General features: G+C 40.7%; 1 protein-coding gene across 2 annotated transcripts; it reads left to right on the top strand.

The window, feature by feature from the left end:
- Positions 1-9,812: 9,812 nt before the first annotated feature.
- slc10a1 (solute carrier family 10 member 1) lies at positions 9,813-17,857 on the top strand. 2 transcript variants are annotated; one of them, XM_026194748.2, is made up of 8 exons: positions 9,813-9,926; positions 12,149-12,355; positions 12,444-12,530; positions 12,914-13,026; positions 15,285-15,489; positions 16,194-16,372; positions 16,493-16,692; positions 17,577-17,857. In XM_026194748.2, the coding sequence occupies exons 2-8, from the start codon at positions 12,167-12,169 to the stop codon at positions 17,636-17,638; spliced, it is 1,035 nt and encodes a 344-aa protein (XP_026050533.1). In that variant the 5' UTR covers positions 9,813-9,926; positions 12,149-12,166; the 3' UTR covers positions 17,639-17,857. The 2 variants fall into 2 exon arrangements, with proteins under 2 accessions (XP_026050533.1, XP_080146148.1); XM_080290022.1 differs by lacking the exon at positions 9,813-9,926 and adding an exon at positions 10,217-10,324.
- Positions 17,858-22,562: the final 4,705 nt, after the last annotated feature.

Consider the following 22,562-nt stretch of genomic DNA (forward strand, 5'->3'; position numbering starts at 1 on the left):
TTTCTGATTTGCATTCTGGGAATTGTGGTTGGAGTCGTATTTGTATGCCAGAAGAGCTAAACGGGCCATGGCTGAGACACGTGGATTTTAAGAACATACTGAAGAAACATAAACTCTCACATGCTCAGGCCCAGCTACAGCAGCCTACAAATATACACCAATCAGGCGATTCATTCCTAGTATGCCTCTCCTTCTTTTCTGTTTTTCTTTTTATTTCTTTTCATCTTGTTTGTGTTTTATGTGATTCGTTTTCTTTTTAGGGATCAAGAGTATGAAATTAAGATTGACTGAGTCCTGTCCAAAAACTATAACTTGTGTTGTTTTCTTAGTTTTTTTAAAAAAAAAATGATAAAAACAATAAAATATCCTTGGGTTATTATTTGGGATACACAAAATAATGTTAATGATTCAATTGATAAACTAAAATTTAAGAAAACAAACAAACAGACCTTTCTGTAATGCCAGTGGAATAAATGCAAATAGGAGCTGGTCTCTGCACAAATAATAGCAAGAGTAAGAGCAATAATCTGCTCTGGGGCTTCCTTTTTTCACTAAATTGTGCTGTAGATAAGGAGCTTACACTGTGGATTATTCTGCACTGCAACAGTGAATCAGTAATTGTTTTTTTTTATGGCTGGGAGAAGCCTCCTCCATTCCCCCACCAGCAGGTCAAGAGACCACATCAGCTGCAGGCAACATCCTGTTTGCTTTCCCTGCTGCTTTACACCTGCACTGACCTTCATCCTTCTGTCAAGCCAGTCTAGATCATCTGCCTCTTCTATTTCTTGTATACTCCGCCAGTTTTGGGCCCCATCTACAATTTTCTTGAATCTTATTGTATGTCCTGCAGCAGGATGGCCCAACAGGGTCACCTAGAAATATGGTCAGTAACAGCATACCTGTTTTTAATAGAAGACAACACAATAAGGCCAGGCTTTAATAATGCATCTGCTGCAGTGAAGCCTCTCCGTCTTCATGCATGACAGCAAGAAGCCATCAAGCTGTGTATGTGCACCAAAATTGAATTTAAATTACCTCGAGGGATGGGTTATGTTATAGAATAATAAGATGATGAAGTAGATATAGCAAAAGTCAAAATTTTCTGCTGTCTCACCACACCCTTAATACTGTTTCTCACAGGCCTGAGCTGAGTTATGAAGTGTGGAGCACCATTACAGTTCACAGTGTTCAGGCTGCAGGAAGGTAGAGACACTGATTAACTATAGAAGAAGAAAAAACTATTAAAATCCAGGTATAAAGAAGACTTGGCTGTAATTACAGCTAGAAAAGATGATCTGTCCAGACTGAACCACCTTCCCCTCCCCCCCGTGTCCTTACAAGATTGGCCTGCTAAACCATTAAAATGCCCTCCTTTTGTCCCCTTGCAGCGTACTGGCATACTGGAAGAGCCCCAGTATGCAGACACCATTAGAGATTTTTTTTGTCCTTCTTGCCATTGTTGTTGGTGCATCACTTATGAAAAGGAGGAAGGGGGGGGGCGGGGGGGGAAGCACTGCAGTGCCAGATAAATGCTAGAAAAGTTTCACTACATCCTTAAACTGTCTTAGATGATATTACTGTAGATTATTCTTGTAAACTTTTATCAATAAATCAGTTAACTATACATTATCAGTGTTAATCTAAATGGAGCAAATGAAATACAGTATACTAATGTAATATGAAGCGTGACTGTACTTAAAAATAATCCAAACTCATTTCCTGAACCCCCCCCCCCCTCAAAAGAAAAAAGATAAAAGTAAATAAATAAGAGTAAGTAATGTCATCCACAGAGAGATAAGCATGTTTATCTCAACTGCGCAGCACTAATTAGTATATCAAAGTGCGTGGGTTATCAATTTTTATGATAAATACAAACTGGAAGAGAGTGCTGTCAATTGCAATGCCCAGCACTGTTGGATGAGCACATGGAAGGAAAAAGTAGGATTGTAATTAAATCATCAACAGCTGCAGCAATAAAGTGTGAAATAATAATTATGATCCAATGATTCAGTTACGAGCCCCTTAGTACTTCTCTGACCTGCTGCACCCATATACACAGTCTCACATGCTATGGTCCTCAGCTATGGGGCTGTTTCTGTCCCTCCAGCCCTATTTTCTTTATGTATTTTTGTTTATTTGAACTATTTTTCAATAGATATACAAATATAAGTTATTATTACAATAATATGATGTTAAGATTAAATATATTGTGTGCTATTGAAATAATTGAGATACTCAGGACTGCACAAGAGCATTCATCTCATGTTCAATGTTTTCTCCATGTTTTCTACCTAAATGTTATTTATGATTGCATATTCTGATTTTCTGTTTCCAATTCCAATTTCATAGGCATTAATGTACCCCCATACCATCAGAGATACGGGCTCTTGAACTGAGCACTGATAACAAATTAGATGGTCTTTCTTCTCTTTAGTTGAGAGGACATGGTGTCCACGTTTTTTTATTTGGAAAACATTTTTGCATCATATTCACACATTCATAGCCGTTAGTCTTGTACTTTTTTGGGTAAACATTGGCAATGTTGTTTTTGGATTCTTGTAGTACACATCCAAACATTTTTGAGATGCTTTGCTGCCATCAAATTTAAAATGTGGTAGTATTTTTCATGAAATAATAAAATGTCTCAGTTTAAATGTGATATATTTTCCATGTCGTGTTGTGAATAAAATATCGGTTTATGGGTTTTTGCAGATTATTGTATTCTGGGTTTCTTTGCATTTTATACAGCGTCCCAACTCTTTTTGGAATTCAGGCTGTAGTACCACCAGTGTAAATTTAATAGGAACATTGTGTTCGCCATTTCGAAAAAGGACAGTTATTTCACATTATCACAGTTTCCCTCATTATGTAGAAAGCCTTTGATCAATAATTAGCATTGCAATTATTTATAAGAATTTGCTGTTTTTGCGGTCCTCATTATTGGATAACAACATGCTTTGGAAATGTGGCAAATGATTAAAATTACATGATATTAAAAAAAGTTTGTACCATGTTAGGCTCTAGTGCCACAATTTATTATATATTTTTATTTGGCTGGATGTCGACATACTTTTCAAATATTCAAATTACAATTAAATTTAATGCTGTGCATCATGTTATAGTAGCGAGATAGGACTTGTGTGCTGCAAAAAACAGAATAAAGATAATTATTCTGTTTTTTGCAACAGTAACCAAAACAGAGGCCGTTTCTTCAGTGATACTAATTAGCATTTTTATCTTTCAAGCAGGTACGTTATGACTCACTGTGCCTGTCTCACAACAGAATGCAGTCTGTGCTGTATGTCAGCTGTAGATCCCTTCAAGTGATTTACAGTAAATGGTGTTGACTTTTTTGGAAATGCCAATCTCTGCTCTTTCTGCGTCATACTGGGACATCTTGCCAATTTGCTTCAATGGAGTATTACTGTTCTCCAGACTTTCTTTTTTATTTGCACGACATCCAGTACCTTGGATTACTGTGTCTAAAGAAGCACCTGTATATACAGTATCTCACGGGGTCCACGTGTTTTACTTAAACATCATTATATATATGAAATTTGTTCTATATACATATTTGAAAAATTTTATTAGTGTCTTGACTCAGATTGAATGTATCTCTATTCTATCTACATTTTAAATGCTTTTGTTATGATTTTTCTGTTTTCTTCATAAACAACTGGTCATGCAGGGTTAAGGGAAGGACGTGATTCTCACAGCGTAAAAGCTGACACAATTGACACAATAGGCCTGTAGTGTTTGGCCTGTTGATCTGTTGTAGTTGTTGCTGTTTAGAAGTTATTTTGATAATAAATGCAAATGCCATCCACCCATTCTCTTCCGCTTATCCGGTTCAAGGTCATGGGGAGTGGGAGTCTATTCTAGCTTCCATAAAGCAGGAGGCCGGATACACCCGAATGTATCCCGCCAGACACAGGGCTAATGCTATATAAAAATACACTAAATGAACTAAATAAGCTAAATGTTAATGTATTATACCAAAATCTCAGCCCACACCACTTTATAAGCTACTTTTGTGTTTATGTGTGTATCTTCTTCTTTTCAAATAAATAGAGCTACTCCACATGCTTCCCACAAGTCCATCGGCAACAGTGGAAACTCATCTTTTTTTTATTTTATTTATTTTATTTTTTTATTTTTTTGTGGTTGTCACAGTTACTCCTAGTAGTGTTTTATTTATTTTAAATCAGAGGAGACATTAATGGTTTCTGTAAATTTATGTTCAATTTATGACTCCAAAGGGACACAAGTGTGTTTGAAAGAGTTCTACTAGATGAAAAAATTTTCAGGGTCATATATCTGGTATTGTCTTTTTTTTTTTTTTTTTTTTTTTTTGGCCTGTCCCGTTTGGCTCCCCCGCCCTCAGAACTGCCGTCCAAAGGCAAAGAAAGATGCCCAACGGATCCACCCCACCAAACCGACCATCCCAGCCTTGCCGCAATGGTCCACCCGATTCACCCTTTATCGTTCACTCTATTTTCACTTACTGAATACGGGACAGACTTGACTGGGGGAAAGAAGGGGAGAAAGAAAGAGGGAAAGAGAAACAGCTGAGAAGAGGGACGGGGGAGAAGGGCAAAAGACAAAAACCAACAGAACGGGCAGAGAAAAAAAAATGCATATATCAATCACCTGGGTCACCTGCTGAGAAAGAAAAAAGAAAGCAAGCAGAAGAGAACAAGAGTAATAGAATAAACAACATCACAATGATATATGGGAATATGACAGTAAATACTAAATGTTAAACATTATTGTGCAGCACATAAGATCAACAGAACACAGTGTGCTTTGAGGTAGGAGCCAAAAAGGGTGTAGTTTGTGGGTGTGATCACCCGTGTGTACACCTGTGAGCATGGACGCGCTTGTTTTTTGTTTTTTAAAAGGTTCCTTCATGTAATAATCTGCTAGAGGGTGTGGGGGGGCCACAGCCCCGTCCTCCAGGGCATGAAGCAGGTGTGGAGGAGCTCAAAACTCCAGACATCCAGAGGCCCCCAGAACACAAGAGACCAAGGAAGACCAACAGAGGGGCAGCTGCGCCACTGTCCCGGAAAGAGCTGAGGAGAGTCCCAGATGAGGGCTCACTCAGCAGCCGCGGAGCAGAAGCCAGGGGGAGTTGCAGTGACGCGCCCGTGAGCTCCGCCGGCAGCCAGCTGCGCCTGAGTGACCGAGCCCCAGGCCGAGAGGCCGGGGGCATCCCACCTCCGAAGTGCCCCGAGCGAGCCCCAGGCTCCAGGCCCCGATAAGCGGCCGCCAAGGAGTGAGCCGGTGTGTACCTGGACGCCCATCCCCGGACACAAAGAAGCACCAACGCACCGATGTCTGAGGGGGTCCGCCACTGGCAGGGGAAGTGGTGGTAGGGGGAGATAGGCCTCCAAACCTTGGAGGGCCTAAGATGTCCCCAGAGAGGTGGCGCCTGACACCCAACCTGACATATAGACACAGACATACAGGCACACACAGATACAAACATCCATTCCCACCCTCATGCTCTCATATGCACTTACTCCACACTCAACCAACGTGGAGACAGACATAAAGAGACGTTGTACACACGATCACACTCCCCAAGCGTACTCTACAAACCGGGTCTAGGTGCCCCCGCCCCTGGAGGGGGGAACTGCACCCAGACCCAGGTGGTGTTTCCCTTTTCCCTGCGGTGGGGGGAGGCAGACCGCCCCGACTCCGCAGCAGCAGGAAGGCTCCACACTCCAGACCGCAGTCGGACGGCCAACTCCTCCTCCTAGTCCTAGCCCCCCTGCTCCAGCAGGTCGCAGAGAACGGGGGTGAGAGAAGACTCCGAACCTCCCTCCACCCGCTCATTGTAATGTTGATGCATGTGTGTTCTAAGGTGCATTTAAAACCCAGGAGGGCTTGGAGCTACCTGCCAAGGAGCAGCAGGTAAGCGCATGGTCCCTCCTGCTAGCCCTCAATGTCTACGTGTATTTAAAATTGAGAGGTGGGCAACGACGCCAGGGGTGGGGTGTACACCCTGATGGTACTTTGGACTCCGTGTATCGTGCCCACCCCCAAGATCCTATATGTATGTGTAATGAGAGTGTGAGTAATGTGAATGTCTAAGTTGTGGGATAAAATTGAGGCAGAGGCAGCCAGAAGGGGACAGAGGGGGGGGTAGCCTCCTCTGCACCCTGGTGACATACCCCTACTCCAAGACCCTGCATGTGTGGGTGGTTGTGGTGGAGCGGGAAGAGGGAGGCAGCTGGAGATGGGGAGGGAAGGAAGGGAGGGGCAAGTGACCCCTCCCTGGGGCCAGCTCCCCCGCTGACCCCAGTAGGCACCCCCACACTCCGCGACCCACCAGGGAAAGGGGGCCCAGGCCCATCCAGACCGGGGCCCAGTGCAGCAGCGCCGCCCGGCCCCACAGAGCCCGGGACAGTCCACCCAACCCCACCACAGAGAAAACTGCACCCACCCCACCATCCACTCATCTTCCAGACTACATAAGACAATAAACACCCAGGCTGAGATCTTCCTCCACCTCTCCTGTATCTCCCCCTCCTGCAGAGGGAGCTCCTGAGGAGAGGAAAGCTCCTGCAAGATGTGACAATCTCCCCCACCAGTTGAAGAGCCCCCCAGGTGGCTCGATGCACCGGCGGCACCCTGCTCCAGGGCTGGGCCCCCATGCACCCACCCGCCCACAACCCCGGCAACACACCAACCAGGACCCAAGCCCCGGAGGCCCGGTCCGGGTCCCAGCCCAGAGACGGAGCGCCCCCAGAACCTCACGCCCATCTGGAAACTCATCTTTATCACAACTATAACCAAAAAACATCTTAAAGCATAAAGCAGGATGTACTGTTGTCATTTCAGAGCTACTTCTATCATTTTTGGCATGGAATTATGAGCTCTTGAAAGCCAGTGAGGAACTTGGCATCAGTATTCAGGTAACAATCTGTCAGCTGTACATAACTTGTGATCATGTGTGGAGTTTGTACCTGGCAGATGCTAATCTGCTGGCAAACCAGCAGGCAAAAAGGTATCATTGCAAGTATTTTTAGCAATAAAGCAAGACTGCAGACTCCTAATGACTGAATCATCTGTTTGTATTTTTAATGTTCTACTTTTGATAAATTCTGACATTTTAAGCATTAAAAGCCCATTTCGGGTGCATCATTCCTCATCTAAAAGCAGAGACCTCTTCTTTCTGTATGTTTGTTCAGCCACTCGTCATCTGTTGAAATTTGTTTTTAAATATGCAACCCCCTGGATATGTTAAGATGGTGTTTCTGTGATTACAGCATTGTGTTCAGACAAAGGGCTGCAAATTCTTTTTTTTATTTATACTCTGTGACTCATTGTGGTCCATAACCAACGGGGCAAACAGAAAACATCTTTGGGAATCTTCCTCAGGGATTTCCACAATGTCAACTCTTTCACAGATGTTCATCTTCAAAGACACAATGCCTCTTGCTTTAAAGGGCTAAGCCAGCAAGGACACACAAAAAAAAAACAAAGACACTTTTTGACTTCATAAAGTTAGAGGAAGTTATTAGTTACCAGTTCATTCAGATTTATTTTTTATTTTTTACATTTCCATTGCAGAAGCTCCTGGATGAGCTTCACCTCTTGAGGTGCTGAAGTCAGTTGTGCACTAGATAATAATAATGGATTGGATTTATATAGCGCTTTTTAAGGCACCCAAAGCGCTTTACAATGCCACTATTCATTCACTCTCACATTCACACACTGGTGGAGGCAGCTACGGTTGTAGCCGCAGCTGCCCTGGGGCAGACTGACAGAAGCGAGGCTGCCATATCGCGCCATCGGCCCCTCTGGCCAACACCAGTAGGCGGTAGGGTAACGTGTCTTGCCCAAGGCAAGACACCACCTGATGAAGCCAGCTCGCACTTGAGAGGTTCAAAGCGCTGGGAATGAGAATCAGCACCTCCAAGTCTGAAGCCACGGTCCTCATCTGGAAAAGGGTGGAGTGCCCACTTCAGGTCAGGGATGAGTTACTGCTCCAAGTGGAGGAGTTTAAGTATCTCGGGGTCTTGCTCACGGGTGAGGTGAGAGGGGAGCGGGAGATCAACAGACGGAGTGGTGCTGTGACTGCAGTGATGTGGACACTATAGTTGTGTCCAAATTCATGGGCTGCATCCTCCTGAGGACCCGGCTCTCACGGTCTACGTGGGCCGGGTCCTCAGATGGTCGGGTAGGCCGGAAGTAAACGGCTGTGAAATTGGACAGTCTAACCTTCAGATTTGTGTCACCGCTGTCTTGGTGGAGTTTAATCAACTCAGCCGTCTGCTCTTTGCTATCTAAAATATAACAGGACACTGGTGTAAATTCTCGACTGTCTCACACTTCTGTTTAATCAGTTTTCTATTTGATGTTTATTCAGCTGTGTGAAAACCACCCGAGGGATAATTAAGTTTTATTTTATCTAATCTAATCTAACAACTTTAATCTCAGCCAAACTGATTCACTCATGAACAAATAAAACACTGAAAAAAGCCAAACAATAACATTTTTAGGTTGTCTAAGTTTACGTTTAACCTGAGTAGCGGAAGTCTGCGGTGATCTGAAAATGATGTGCCGGGAGTTGTGCCGTTCTCGGCAGCTCTAGTGACCCTCGAGCTCCCGGCTAGCTATCGAGCTGGCGGATAACAGACGTCTCCGAAAATGTCAGAGCACTTTTGCAAATATGCGATATCTTCATAAACTGAGCAGATATTTGAAGTTTACACAGCTACATTCTCGCCTGAAAATATGTTAAAAGTTTATTTTGTGACCCAGAAAGAGTAATAAGAGTAATATTAAAAACTTAGTAGCAGCCGCATTGTTCAAAACTGGAATTGGCTGGGCCGCGCTATGAGTTCTGGGATATGGTGGGCCATGAAGGATACACCCGACCCATCCTTCAAATTCTGGGAAAAGGAGGACGCATTTTTCGGCTGCATTCGGAGGAGTCTACGAATTTGGACAGCCGTCGTCGCGTTGCTGTGGCATAATCGGCCTACAAATGCAGCCTCAGGAGGATGCAGCCCATGAATTTGGACACGACCTATACCAGTCTGTCCTGGTGACGAGAGAGCTTAAAAGTAGCTGGTAGCTGACAGGGATGCCTACTGGGTGAGGCATGTCCCCCCAGGTGGAGGTCCCTGAGCAGGCCCAGAAGAGAGAGATTACATGTCTCGGCTCTCATCTCTGAATGTCTTGGTGTTGGGCTTTCCTTCAACAACAACAACTACAACAGCTCAACAGGCCAAACCCTACAAACCACTGCCCCATCCCTTTCTGCCTCAAATATTTGTCAGTAATTCTAAAATTTTAAGCACTAAATGACCATTTTTGGTGCATTATTTTTCATCTACAAGCAAAGCCTCACACAGGCATGTCTTTTTCTGGATATTTGTTCAAAATGCAACCCCCTTGTTCCTTCAATTACAGCTAATCAACAGGATACGCAGAAAACATCTTTGGGGACTCTTCGAGGAATTCCACAGTGCTGACTTCTTCACAGATGTTCACTGTCAAAGACACAATGCGTTCTTATCGGATTCATTCTTTGAATCAGATAAGATTCAAAGAATCTCATCAAAGAATATTATCTTGCTGATCTGATTCATTCAAAGAATGAATCAGATCAGCAAGGACCCACAAAAACAATACATGGACACCTTTTGATTTTCTAAAGTTAGAGAAAGTTATTCGTTAATAGTTCAGTCTTTTTTTGTTTGTTTGTTTCTTATCGTTTTTCATTACAGAAACTCCCAGAGGAGATTGTTTTCTCTTAAAGTGCTGTAGTCAGCTGTGCACTAGATGGCACCTCTGCGCAAACAGAAGCCTCCATGTGTCATTTGTTACAGATAACAGGAGTGTCAACACAAAAGAGTTGATTTAATGACAAAGAGACGAGAGACGAGGAAAGGAAGAATCTGTCCCAGAAGGTAAAGAAAGCACTGAATACAGCAATATATATATATATATATATATATATATATATATATATATATGTATATTCAATTTAAAACTGCAGCTGTTCATTTCTTGGAAATCATCTTGAGAATTTTCCTAATTTCTTCTTTTTCCTACTTTCTGCAGACTGACCTCTATATTTAGGTGTGCAATTTTCACCTTCAGCACAGTCAAAAAGTAATGCTTGACACCTTTATGGAGCTTTGCTGTGCTGTAGGGTTTTTTTTTCCCCAAACATGTTCTTGTTTATATGAGCAGAAAACAGAGATGTGCAATCTTGTGAAAGTAATTTGTGTGCACACAGCATGTGAGCATGCCAGCAGGGAGGATGTGGTTGTCACATGGAGATGGAGGCATGCTGGAGTTTGAGGTTTGAAACAAGCAAATGCTGCATGTTGTTGTGCATTAATGCACAGATTAACTAGATTTAAGTGACTTTCAGCGAGACATATGCTTTGTTTAGCTAACTATGCCATGTTAAACACGTTTTATCCAAGTGTTTTTGGTTAAATGTCAAGCACTGTACTTTTAAATGACTTTAAACTCCTTCATCTTCTTGTAAACACAAAATAAGTCATTTTATATCACTGTGTATGCAGCACTGTGTGTGCTATAAAAACAGGATGGTATAAGGTGTGTAGGCTGCAGCAGCATTACCTCAAACACAGTAAGGGAATTCAAAGGAGTTTCAAAGTCTGAACATCTACAGCACATGTAATGATTACATTAAATGGTCTCAGGCCCATATAATGTGTACTATGACCTGTACAACTACTATCTCAAAACAGGGAACTTATCTCAGGTCCACACAACATCGAGCTTTCTGGGAAAGTAAACAAAGTAGAAACCGTTAAGAGCGATTCAGTGAGGAATGAGACCCCTTTATTTGACTCTCTGATCTAGTTTTATAATTTATTTTCATATATTTTATTTAAGTGAACAAAACTAACTGATATTAAACACCTTTTTCAAGAGGAGTGCACCATAAAGCAGCTTCAACCTATCGAGGATTTCTCTGCATTAACTAGCTCAATAAAACTTAAAATTATCCAATTAGAGAACTTGAATTCCATCGTAATTATTAAGGTTTGTTTTTGCTTCAATCTCTGTGTATGCTCACATACAACAGAGTGTTTGATGGACAAAGGATACTCCTTTAAAGATGACAGTGTTCATATTCAGGGCTGAAAGCATCAATGGTTTCTAAGAGGAGTAATGGAGGCTGTTTACATCCACTGTGACTGACCATCGCTGAACAGAGACATTGTCTTATGACAACAGCTATCAGCCATCTACGATACAATCTTGCGAACCTTTTCCACTCACACCTAGCCTCTAGTGATCTCAAGAAGTCACATGATAGGGTGGGGCAAAGTCTGGTTTCACCCTTAACCCTCTAGCATTTTAATGAGCCATGCCTTGTTTCACACCTTGGCTCATGTGATGATCCACATGATCACTAGTAGGTCAATGACCACCCCTAAATAGGAAAACCTACATTAGGAGATTAATACCTGGGCCTATCCTCCTTTGGGCTTTAGAACTGAAGAAGCCTCTTGGATGAGAAGTGAAACATCCTCACAAACTTAAAGAAGGCCGGTTACCGCTTATTTTAAGCTCTCAAGGTTATAATGACCTGGATGACTGAGACCACACAGATGTGTTTAATGCTTCATTTCACTCTTCTGTCACTGAAATTGAACAGAATGAATGCTAAACAGAACAAACCTTTCATGGAAAAACATTGAAAATAAAAATGCAGGTCCTGCAAATAAGGCAGTTGTTAATCTTGGTAATAAATATGCCAATATACATATCATTAGCAATCTGACACGTTCAACTTGTTAAACCTTAACCTCCATACATTTGGAGGTTAAAGTTGCTCATTCATTGACCTGACTTTATTTTGCTTCACAGTGCATCACTCTGGCCTAATGAGCAGCAAACATAGTACCAACTGCAAAACCTGCAAAAAGCCAAAGTTAACTGTCACGGACTGCATTGCACACAACACCAAATCCATTGTGCAAGACTCACGGTTAAAACAGCTACAATTCCAACCAAATGCACCATAAATATTAGAACAGTCACACTGACTGAAATTTAATGCACCTCTTCTGTCCTCAGGATACAAAATTCTTTGAATGAGCCTGCAAAAGTCAGCCTGCTCTATCATTTGATTTTCCACTCACAGCTCTGATTTGAAGGCACCATGGACCACACAGTGGATATTATCTCCGATCCAGATCCGTGGCTCAACAACACAAATGCAAACAGCACCTCCAGTTACATGCCTACCATGTCACCAGTAATGGACAAAACCATCAACATAATTATGATAATTGTCTTATTTGTGACCATGGTTTCACTGGGATGCACCATGGAGGTGTCCAAGATCAAGGTGACTACAGCAAGTTCAGTTTCATATGTGAGCTAAATGTAAGGAGACAATCTTATGCTAATGTGAACTTTTCTTCTTCTGTTTCCAGCATCATATGAGAAAACCTAAGGGGGTGGCTATCGCAGTCGTGGCTCAGTATGGCATAATGCCTCTCACAGCTTTTTTCTTAGCTAAGGTTGGTACTGATGCAAAGTGAAATAAGAGTATAAACACTACAGTAAGAAAGGCAGTAGGCATAATATGTTTGTACTGGAAAATATTTGTGTTCCTGTTTTTTCTTTACTTCATTTTTAATTGTCATTTCTAATGTTAGTAGCGCTAAAACAGTAAAATAAAGTATTTTCTGTTTTTTTCTGAATATATAAAATGGTCATTTAATCTGTTCACTGATTAAGAATTTATTCATGAACTATGACATTAACTGCAGAGGAACTATCAGTAATTAAAAAAAGTAATTAAAGAAAATGCTAAAGGTATTCTTAGTGCACATTTGTGTCATTATGAGATCTTGCTTTTGTTGCTTTTGCATATGAGGTTACTATGATTATTGCGTTACAGCTGTTTAAGTTGGCTGAAATAGCAGCTGTGGTGATTCTGATCTGTGGCTGCTGTCCCGGAGGAGCTCTCTCCAACATCCTGGCTTTGGCTCTTCAGGGCGACATGAACCTCAGGTACACAAACAGAAAATATTTAGCTACAAAACTGTTAATGCATTGGGTTTTTTCTTAAACGATCAAACGCACAAAGACATAAATCCTTAGAGATTATTAGTCTTTATTTTATTTGTAAAATTCAAAACCCCTTACTGCGGGAGGAAGTGCATTCCTAAATGGTTTGCTGTTAAAATCTCACATTTTTTAGGTATCTTCTTCTGACACCTCCGAATCCAGATGGTTTAATTTTCTTTGAAACAACTTTAAATATCACACAAGTTAAAGACACAAACCTGAAACCGTTTGTGTTTATTTAAATTCAGTTCTGGGAAAAGATATGCAATAAACTGTTTTTTTTTTAAGTTAAGCAACCTCATCCGTCTTGTTATCGTACCGCTGATAATCATAATACACCTTGCAGTCTGAAAAGCAGTGATACACGTTATTAGAAATGAATGTCTTACAGATCATCAACATTTTATCATAACAGAGCGACACCTAGGCGTTATACTTTCACTCGGCTAGCCTTTCACCTCGTCTCTTATCTCTCCCTTATGAAGCAACAGGTGGTTACTTTAGGCTTCGAGACAGTCCTCCTTTATCTGATATGTGAGGACCTCGTTTGGCCTGTTGCTCTTAAACATGATCAGTGAGGACAGACTGTGGGCAATGAGGGCAAAGAATGCAGATTGTTTCAGTCACTACAAGCTTGTTATCTTGTTATATAACCAAGTGCCTGGAAGAACATCGTTATCTCACACAACCCCACTAATGTTTTATGAATTAGAATTTTTGTTTTTGTTTCATTTGGGAACAAGAAAATGACCACTGACAAAACAGGAACTCTGATCAACAAAGGAATGTTAACAAGAGCGTAATGGCATGTACTAGAGTTGCATAACACAGTGTAGCAGCCAACCTTGTAACAATTAGTTGGCAAGCATGTCATGGGCTCCCAAACCAGCAAAAATAACACAAGCAATGTTTCGGCAGGATATGAGGAATTTCCAGTTAGGCAGGGTTTTGGAAGTAATGCATGAGGCTCCCAAACGGTGAGCTGCTCACAAGAGGAAAAGTGGGAAAACTGGACTGTGCTTTTGATAGCATGTAGAAATAAGAGGAACATCCACTCTGCGATCTTAACAATTAACATAAGGACTGCTCTTGGCTTCTAGAGACCTTGCTGCTTAATTTAGACATGATATTCAATTCAATTCAATTCTATTTATGTGCCAAATCACAACAACAGTCACGTCAAGGTGCTTTATATTGTAAGGTAGACTGTACAATAACACATACAGAGAAAAACCCAAGAATCATTTGATCCCTATGAGAAAGCACTTTGGTGACAGTGGGAAGGAAAAACTCCCTTTTAACAGGAAGAAACCTCCAGCAGAACCAGGCTCAGGGAGGGGGGACATCTGCTGGGACCAATTGGGGTGAGAGAAGGAAGACAGGATAAGACATGTTCTGGAAGAGAGCCAAAGATTAATAATAAGTATGATTCAGTGCAGAGAGGTATATTAACACATAATGAGTGAGAAATGTGACTGAAGAAACACTCAGTATGATATGAAGTCTTTCCACTGGGCTCTTGCTTGCTATTTGTAAAAACTGCTTTTCTTCAGTCAAATTTTACCTCATCTAGATTATAATATTTTCAATTTTCAATTCACTTTTTGTAAAGGGGAATTAAAGTCCAGAGCATTCAATTTCTGGTAAAACGGGAATGTTTCGCAGTGGATTTTTGTTGCCTTTTTGCCTTGAAACCCTAAGTAATGTACACATGGCTGCACAAATATTCTTCTTCTACTATTTCTTGTTGTTGTTCATATTAATTATTTTTTTCTTCTCATTGCTTGGCTTAACCTCAGAATACTGATACTGAATACACATTATTTATGTTGTATGTAAACACATCTGAGACAGAAATATAGTCTTTCTGCAGTTTAGAAAGAGACAGTATATTTCTTCCACATTGGTTTCTCTTCATTGGCTCATAGGGGGTCATCTGATTGCAGGGTCTTTACCTTGCAAAATAAAGCACCTTGAGGTAACTGTTGTTGTGATTTGGCACTATATAAACAGAATGTATTTAACCTCTGGAACAGTCAGAATTTGTGCAACCTGTTCGTGTTGTGTTTATGAAGTGTTTCACACTATGATAAATTTTGAATGCATTTTGTCAACATAATGCTGAGAAGGAAATTTTGAGCATTATGGTGCTACAAAAAGATAAAAGCTGTCATGGTCTCACGCTTATCTTTTTCCTTCAGCATCGTGATGACCTCTTGCTCAACGTTGCTGGCTCTTGGTATGATGCCTCTCCTGCTCTACCTCTACTGTCAGGGTTTCTCCGACCTGCAGAACGCTGTCCCTTATGTTGAAATTATCGTATCACTGGTCATGATCCTGGTGCCGTGCGGCATTGGCATCATCATCAATACCTACAGGCCGCAGTACTCAAAGATCATCACAAAGGTCTGTGCATACTCACAAGAGTCTGAAGGTTGGACAGATCACTAGAACTGATAAACAGTGTTGATTAACTGGCACAGAGATGTTTATCAGTACATCATCAGTCAAAACTTTCTTACATCAATCAAGTGTTTGATTTTGTGTGTCACATGTTTTAAATGAATCTTTCTCATTTTTCTCACATCACATGACTACCCAGTGAGTCCTAAAGAGTTCTTTGGACCAGGGTGGTATATAGGTAACTAGGTCAATGTGAACCAGTACATGGTTTAGAGAATGGTGTTCTGGTTTTTGGATGGTAAAGGATCTCTGTATCACTTCGAAATCAGAAATCAGGCTTCACTATTTGTTACTGGATCGGCTTATTTTTGGTTTTGATCTTTTTATTGGATCTGTTGACAACAGAGTCAGGTCCTTAAGTTTTTCAACAGTCATTTTTTGTAGTTTTGCATCTGTACACAATCATGGTGGGTTTTAAATCAAGCAATCAAGTTGTGACTCAAGTCAGACTTTCAGCTTTAATTTAAAAAAAGTAATTACCTTAACTGTTTACTACTGTGGTCAAATACAAGTTCAGCTCACAATGTTTTATCTGCCACATTTGTTATGAAGTAAAAGGGAATACGCCTCATTTTGCCTTAAAATGCTTGTCAGTCAACTGTCAAATTGCTATGGAGTTGATTTGTTTCGTGTCCTGCTGTTTGCAGGTAGGCCTAATTATAATGATGATTTTTATTGTGGTGATCGTCACCTTAACCAACATTGGAATCGGAAGAGTCATGCTGACTGTGCTGTCTCCTCCGCTCTTGGCCATCGCTGCTCTCATGCCTTTGATAGGCTACTCCTTTGGATATGTCCTCTCTGCGATCTTCAGACTCAGCCAGTCGTAGGTTCTTTGGCTTAATTCAGTCATCGAGTCAAGTCAAGGCAGTCACATCAAAGATGAAAGAATTATGAGCCTTTCTGTTTATATTCATGACTCATGAACATGTGTGTCTGTCACCAGGGAGCGGAGGACCGTTTCTGTGGAAACAGGCTGTCAGAACATCCAGCTGTGCATCACCATATTGAAGATAGCTTTCCCCCAGGAAGTGATAGGCCCTCTGTTTCTGTTCCCAATGATCTATGGGTCTTTTCAGGTGACGGAGGCATTGGTGCTCGTCGTGCTGTTCAGGTGCTACCGAAGGTTCACGAAAAAGGAGAAAGGTACATCAGGTTATCTAAGGCCTTTTATGACACAAGAAAAAACATGGGGAACAAACAGGGAGAGTAAACAAGAATAAGTTCAGCCTTGACCCTTTATAGTGTTGATGATTAATAACAGTTGTTAGTGGGCATTAATCTAAGCAAGGCAGCTTTGATGTAAGCTTTTATTTTGTAGGTTATAGAGACCAATCTTGAACCTCTAATGACATACCCTCATTTGTTTCCTCATTTAATAGCATCAAAACTGACCTTTTATAAAGGTACATAGAACATAGAGGGGTGTTTATTCTACTGTATATAATTTCCTTGTTATTCATCTGAACTAAAGATATTAAATATAAAACAGACTGGAGTCTGAATTACAAGTATGAGATCTTAGAATAACTTTTGTTAGTTTTTAAAACAAAGGCTGTTGTAAATGTTGGGAAGGACCAGTTTATACTTTAGTCATGCTGAAACACTGAAACAAGACTTTTCACCTTAAAAAAAAACAAAAAAACAATGTCACTAAAAATATAAGGTATGAAGGCTCTAATACAAACAGTAAAGCCTTGCATTTGTGTTTTTTAAAAATTGGAAGAATAGTGTTAAAAATACTTTTTGATGTGTAGCGCAAGGGAAAGCTGGACTTTTTTCCACAACATACTTTTTGACTTCTCATTACAGTAAAGCACAAATATAATTTTTCTGTCCTGTCAGCCAGCATGAAGTAGCTCTCTTAAACACTGTTGGTGCTTTTTTCTGCTTCCATGTGTCAAAATTGGCCTATTTTTTATGTAGATGAATATCCAGACCACAGAGTTTCATATTTCACCACAAGTTGATCAACTTTTGTGCAAGATCTCGGTTTGTGTTTATAATGGATCTGCTTATTTGACTCACAGAGACTTACCAGCCTGCGGTCACTGAAGAGGAGCTGAAAGAGACGACTGAGGGGACTGTGTGACCTCAATCACCACCCATGTATTGTACAGCCTACAGCTGACTAAACAAACAGAAAAATGCACAGCCGTATAGCTGGTCTTGATTTTTATACTGTATTGTGATCTGAAACCTCTAAGTGCATTAGAAACTTCAGTTTTTTATTGGTTAAGTCTATTGTCTTTCTACACCATGCAAACATCATCATAGTTTTGACTGAAAATAAAATCTTCATGTACAAAAATGTATTTTTACAAACTCATTTGAAGACTACATTTAAAAGTCTGCAATCTACACATGAATCCCAAATAAAAGCACAGCCACGCAATATAATGCAAGAAGGAACAGCATCCTTTAGTCAGTCGTAACTATGGCCATAAAAAGCATGAACATATGTGATTGCAACATTATAATTGCAAACATGTGCTGCTGCTAGTCCATTCAGAGCTTTTATTGTCACCAAGAGGGCCGTCTTCGTAAGCTGGAAAACAAAAAACAACTTGGACTTCTTACAGTGGAAGAATCTCTTTCTTTAGATCCTTGGAAAAAGCTCAACAAGTTCAACAAGAAATAATCAGTTATCATCAGTAAACTAACACATGTTTTTCCATTGCATAATGTGATTGCAATTTGATGATTGATGATTTTGCAGAGTGGTTTGTGATGAATCATCTGCTGAATGTAAATAAGACCAGAGAGATTGTGATCAGCTTCAGAAGGAAGAGGACAGCTACAGAACCCATCACTGTCCTTGGACAGGATGATGCTGTGGTGTGACACAGGTATCATAGAGTATGTGTATAAGGAAGGCAAGGAAACGAATTTCTTAATTTAGAGGAGCTTATTGGGTAATAGTTGAGTAAAGGTCTCACTGATGTTAAACACGTTTTCAAGAGAGACCTGAGAGCTGCACCATGAAGCAGGTTCAGGTTAAAATCCCCAGTTATCAACTTCTTATTACTTGTTATCACTGGCTTCATGCTTCACATAAAACAGGGTGGCCTGTCGTTGGACTGTCATGTCTGCAACTTAAAAGAAACGGTGATAGAAGAATATGAGAGACATCAAGACAGCAAAACTGGATGCAGGACTGCTTTTTCTGGCCTGCTGGAGGGGAGGTGATTCAAGGTGACTCATTTTCTACATTGAATATTCACTATAATACCTCAAGTGTATGAGTTTTATTAACTGTAATACCAGCAATGTACAAAATATTTGTCAGAAATCTTTGGCAAATTAAAAAAAAAAAGTGGAGGACAAGAGAAAACTGCAGCGGATGGTGAGGGCGGCAGAGTGGGCAACTGCCACTTCACTAACCCCCCTCAGAGTAGGGCTGTGCGATATGACCAAAATCTCATATCCCGATATAAAACATCTATCGTCCAATAACGATATAAATCACAAAAATGTAACATTTTCTGTAAATTCGGTGAATCTCGGGTAGCTGAAGTGTTTCCAGCTGGGCATCGTGCACTGTAAAATGTAATATTGTGTTTAATTAAAAATATTAAAAAGGCTGAACTTAGTTTTTATCAATTTGTTATTAGAACTCGATTTAAATAAGTTACCAGTACTTTTTATGCAAACACGCTGATAAACTCAATTTATTTGAGTTGTCTAACTTAGAAAAACTAAGTAAGATGGAAGTTTTGCTTCTCAGTGCAGAAGGATGAAAGATGTGTTTTGAAAATGCCACGTGACTACCGTCCTCCTCCCTCTCGGATCAGTTCGCATGTTCATGGTGCCAGCATTTGTTATGGAATATGTTGAGCAAACCTGGAAAAGCGTCAGCTCAAGATATTATTGTTGTCATTGCTGTGGATCTTTACCTGATACACTGACTTGGCGAGTAAATGTTTACTCTTATTCAAACTGATTTTGGGGCTTCTCTTAGTTTAGCACCAGGTTTATAATCTTGTTAGCTAGTTAGTGTTAGCCTACACTGTTCCAAAAATAGTAATGTCAAATGATTTTACTGTGTATTTTACAGATGTGTACTGTTTTTCTAGAATATCATTACATTTACATAAGTAGACTGTGATCTGACACGTCAAATGTAAAATAACATAACATCACTGTAAATGTAATAAAACACAATTTACTTGTTTGTTAAATATATTTTGTTGTACATATGCATATTTAGATTGTAAAAATACATCCAGAAATGTCTCCCATCATGCCTTGGGACATGTGCTGCTGTTTAGATGTTCTTGTTTTATTGTTTATGGTTACGTTACTTTAAACCGTTATCTTGAATGTTGTGTTTACGCCGTGGTGCAGAGTCACTGACAGTTGTTGTTTTGTAGAGAGAGTGCTGTACCATGAGTGACTTCTGTTGTGCTGTTGTTGAACATTGAGGCACATTGTAGCACCGTAAGTGTTTTATTAAGGAGCTCCCCCTACCAGCTTGGAGTTAAATAACAAGCTCAAGCTCTCTCTTTGAGCTTCTTTGTTAAGATTTCTCTGCATGCCACAATGTAAAACATTGCATGGCCACGCTGTGCTAATTATATGTATTGAAAAAGAAATGTAGAGGTAGGAATTGCAATTAATATAAATAACATGACGCTAAGCATCGGCCAGTGAATGTGAACTAACAACAAGGTTGCGGGTAACGCTGCGACCGTAGGAAAAAACCCTAATATGAAGGTATTTTTCTGTGCATTTTACAGTAATGTTCTGTTCTTCTAGAATATCATTAAAGTTACGTAAATAGACTTTGACTTCACATTTTGAATGTAAATTAACACTAAATCACTGTAATGTAATACAACATAATTGTCATGATTATTAAATGTATCTGTCTGTACATATGCATATTTAGAATGTTAAAATACATTCACAAATGTATCATGATCTCACAAATATCTGTCCGTTATTTGAAAGATCGAATTCAAATGTAATGCTATGGAAAAGTATATAACATGATCCCTATAAGCTTGTGTTACATCACATAAGTATTATTATCGTTGCGAATTAGGCCGTTCGTGGCTCAAGAGTTGGCAGTTCGCCTTGTGATCAGAAGATTGCCGGTTCGCGCCCCGGCTCGGACACTCTCCGTCGTTGTGTCCGTGGTCAAGACTCTTCCCCTACCGCCTACTAGTGATAACCAAAGGGGCCGATGGTGCGATATGGCAGCCTCGCCTCTGTCAGTCTGTCCCAGGGCATGCAATCAATTATTACTTAAACCAGCTGTTAACTGTATATTTCTGTACATTTACGTATTATGATTCATATTTCCACATTCAGTCACCTTGTTTATAGATAATTTCATTGTTTGATCTTCGGGAGGTGCAGCTGTAACAGGGTCATAAATCACATCTTGTTATAATTACACAAAATGTGTTCTAAACCCCCAAACCGTTCCTTTTATACCTGACTTTTAGGACCTCCAAGCCTGTAGTTATGTTCATTATCAGTTAGAGCCCCTCCTCATTCTTTTCTTCTTCTTCTTTGGTGCACTCCTATAAATACAGTGTACCCCTTTTGCCTCTCCCCTTTTCTACAATTCCCCTGTGGGAGAGGTGGGTGTCATTTCTTTCCAACACCTTAAAACACACATATAATTCATATTTAGCCACCCTGATGTTTCTGATTGTGATTTTAGTTCAATTATTGCCATTATTAAGCCTGTTTTTGTTAGATGTTATAAGTGTGTAGTGTATCATAAATGTGTTTTAGGCGCCATAAATGCTAGCATGAATATATACTCCTTGCTAGCTTGGAAGTTGTGGTGGGTTGAGCTAACCCTCTTCCCCACTGTTTGTATTTGGTCGTAGGAGCTGGAGTGGGCAAATTATTTACTTGGAGGTCTTTCTTTCTTTTACCTTTTTTTATCAGACACAACGCAGAACCACACTGGTTACACTTGGTGCCGTGACCCCTCACATCGCCAATCCTCCTCCTCCTTCTGCTGCCGCTATTTTCCCGCCTCCTCTCTGCAGCTGTGCGCTGTATGCCAGGGTCCTGTGCCCTGCGCTTTGACTCACAGGTTTTTATATTGTGCCTGTGTGACCAATGCCCCGCAATTTGGCTTGCAGGCATCTCTGTCACGTGTGAACTTAAACGGCAAATTCGTAGATGATCATTTCTGTCACTGTTTCATATTGTTGCCTCAAATTATACAGGCACGGATTGTAATTAATTAATAAATTTTTTTCTATTGGTATTGGCTTTTACAGTCTGTTTTAATTGAGAGGAGAAAACAACATTTGATTTTATTTTGTATGGTGTTTTGATTCTTTGATGTTTTTTCCCCCCCACATTTCATTGTTTTGTGAAGTTTTACATAATTGTGTGTGGGGGTTAGGCTCATTTTTTTCTTCTTTTTGCTGTTAAACAGTGATATCCCACCTGGGCCAACTTGTTAGGTGAGGAAACTGCGGATAGCGCTATGCCTGATCTGTTCTTTGCAGGGAGTAATGTGACCTTTGGTTTGGGAAGGGGTCATCAGATTGCTCCAAAGTGTTTTGGGAGGGGTAGGCCAGTAGTCCTGGGTATTGGTACCCACACTGTAGACCAGTCAGTGATGCACTCACCATTAATGCCAGCTAGCTCCACACCAGCTGCTTGCGAACGCCAAACACACACCCAGGCTGTCACTAGTGACATGTTGAGCAGCTTGATTACTGACTTAGCAAAACAAATTGGGGAAAATATCACATCCTCTCTTAACTCTATGCACCAGCCAGCCCCCACCCAGCCACAGTCTCCCCAGAATGTGCCCTCGAGCTGCAATGACCAGTCCCAGCTGAAGGTTGTTGTTCAGTCAGACACCAAAGCTCCACCATACTTCAAGGGTGACAACACAGATCTATTTCCCATCGGTGAATGGGAGGACATGATAAGATGTTAGCTGCACAGAATCAGCTGTGACACAGATGAAGAAATGTTTGCCATATTAATGTCTAGACTGACTGGCAAAGCCAGAGATGTGGTCAAGGTGTCAC

Source organism: Astatotilapia calliptera, chromosome 15, assembly GCF_964374335.1.
Source record: "Astatotilapia calliptera chromosome 15, fAstCal68.1, whole genome shotgun sequence".
Lineage (NCBI taxonomy): Eukaryota > Metazoa > Chordata > Actinopteri > Cichliformes > Cichlidae > Astatotilapia > Astatotilapia calliptera.

What these genes read in the sequence shown, in the direction of transcription:
- slc10a1 (XM_026194748.2), top strand. Translation starts at nt 12,167, where the DNA reads ATGGACCACACAGTGGATATTATCTCCGATCCAGATCCGTGGCTCAAC. An exon ending in CAGGGCGACATGAACCTCAG is followed by an intron (nt 13,027 to 15,284) that starts GTACACAAACAG and finishes TTTTTCCTTCAG; the next exon opens with CATCGTGATGACCTCTTGCT. An exon ending in ATCTTCAGACTCAGCCAGTC is followed by an intron (nt 16,373 to 16,492) that starts GTAGGTTCTTTG and finishes GTCTGTCACCAG; the next exon opens with GGAGCGGAGGACCGTTTCTG.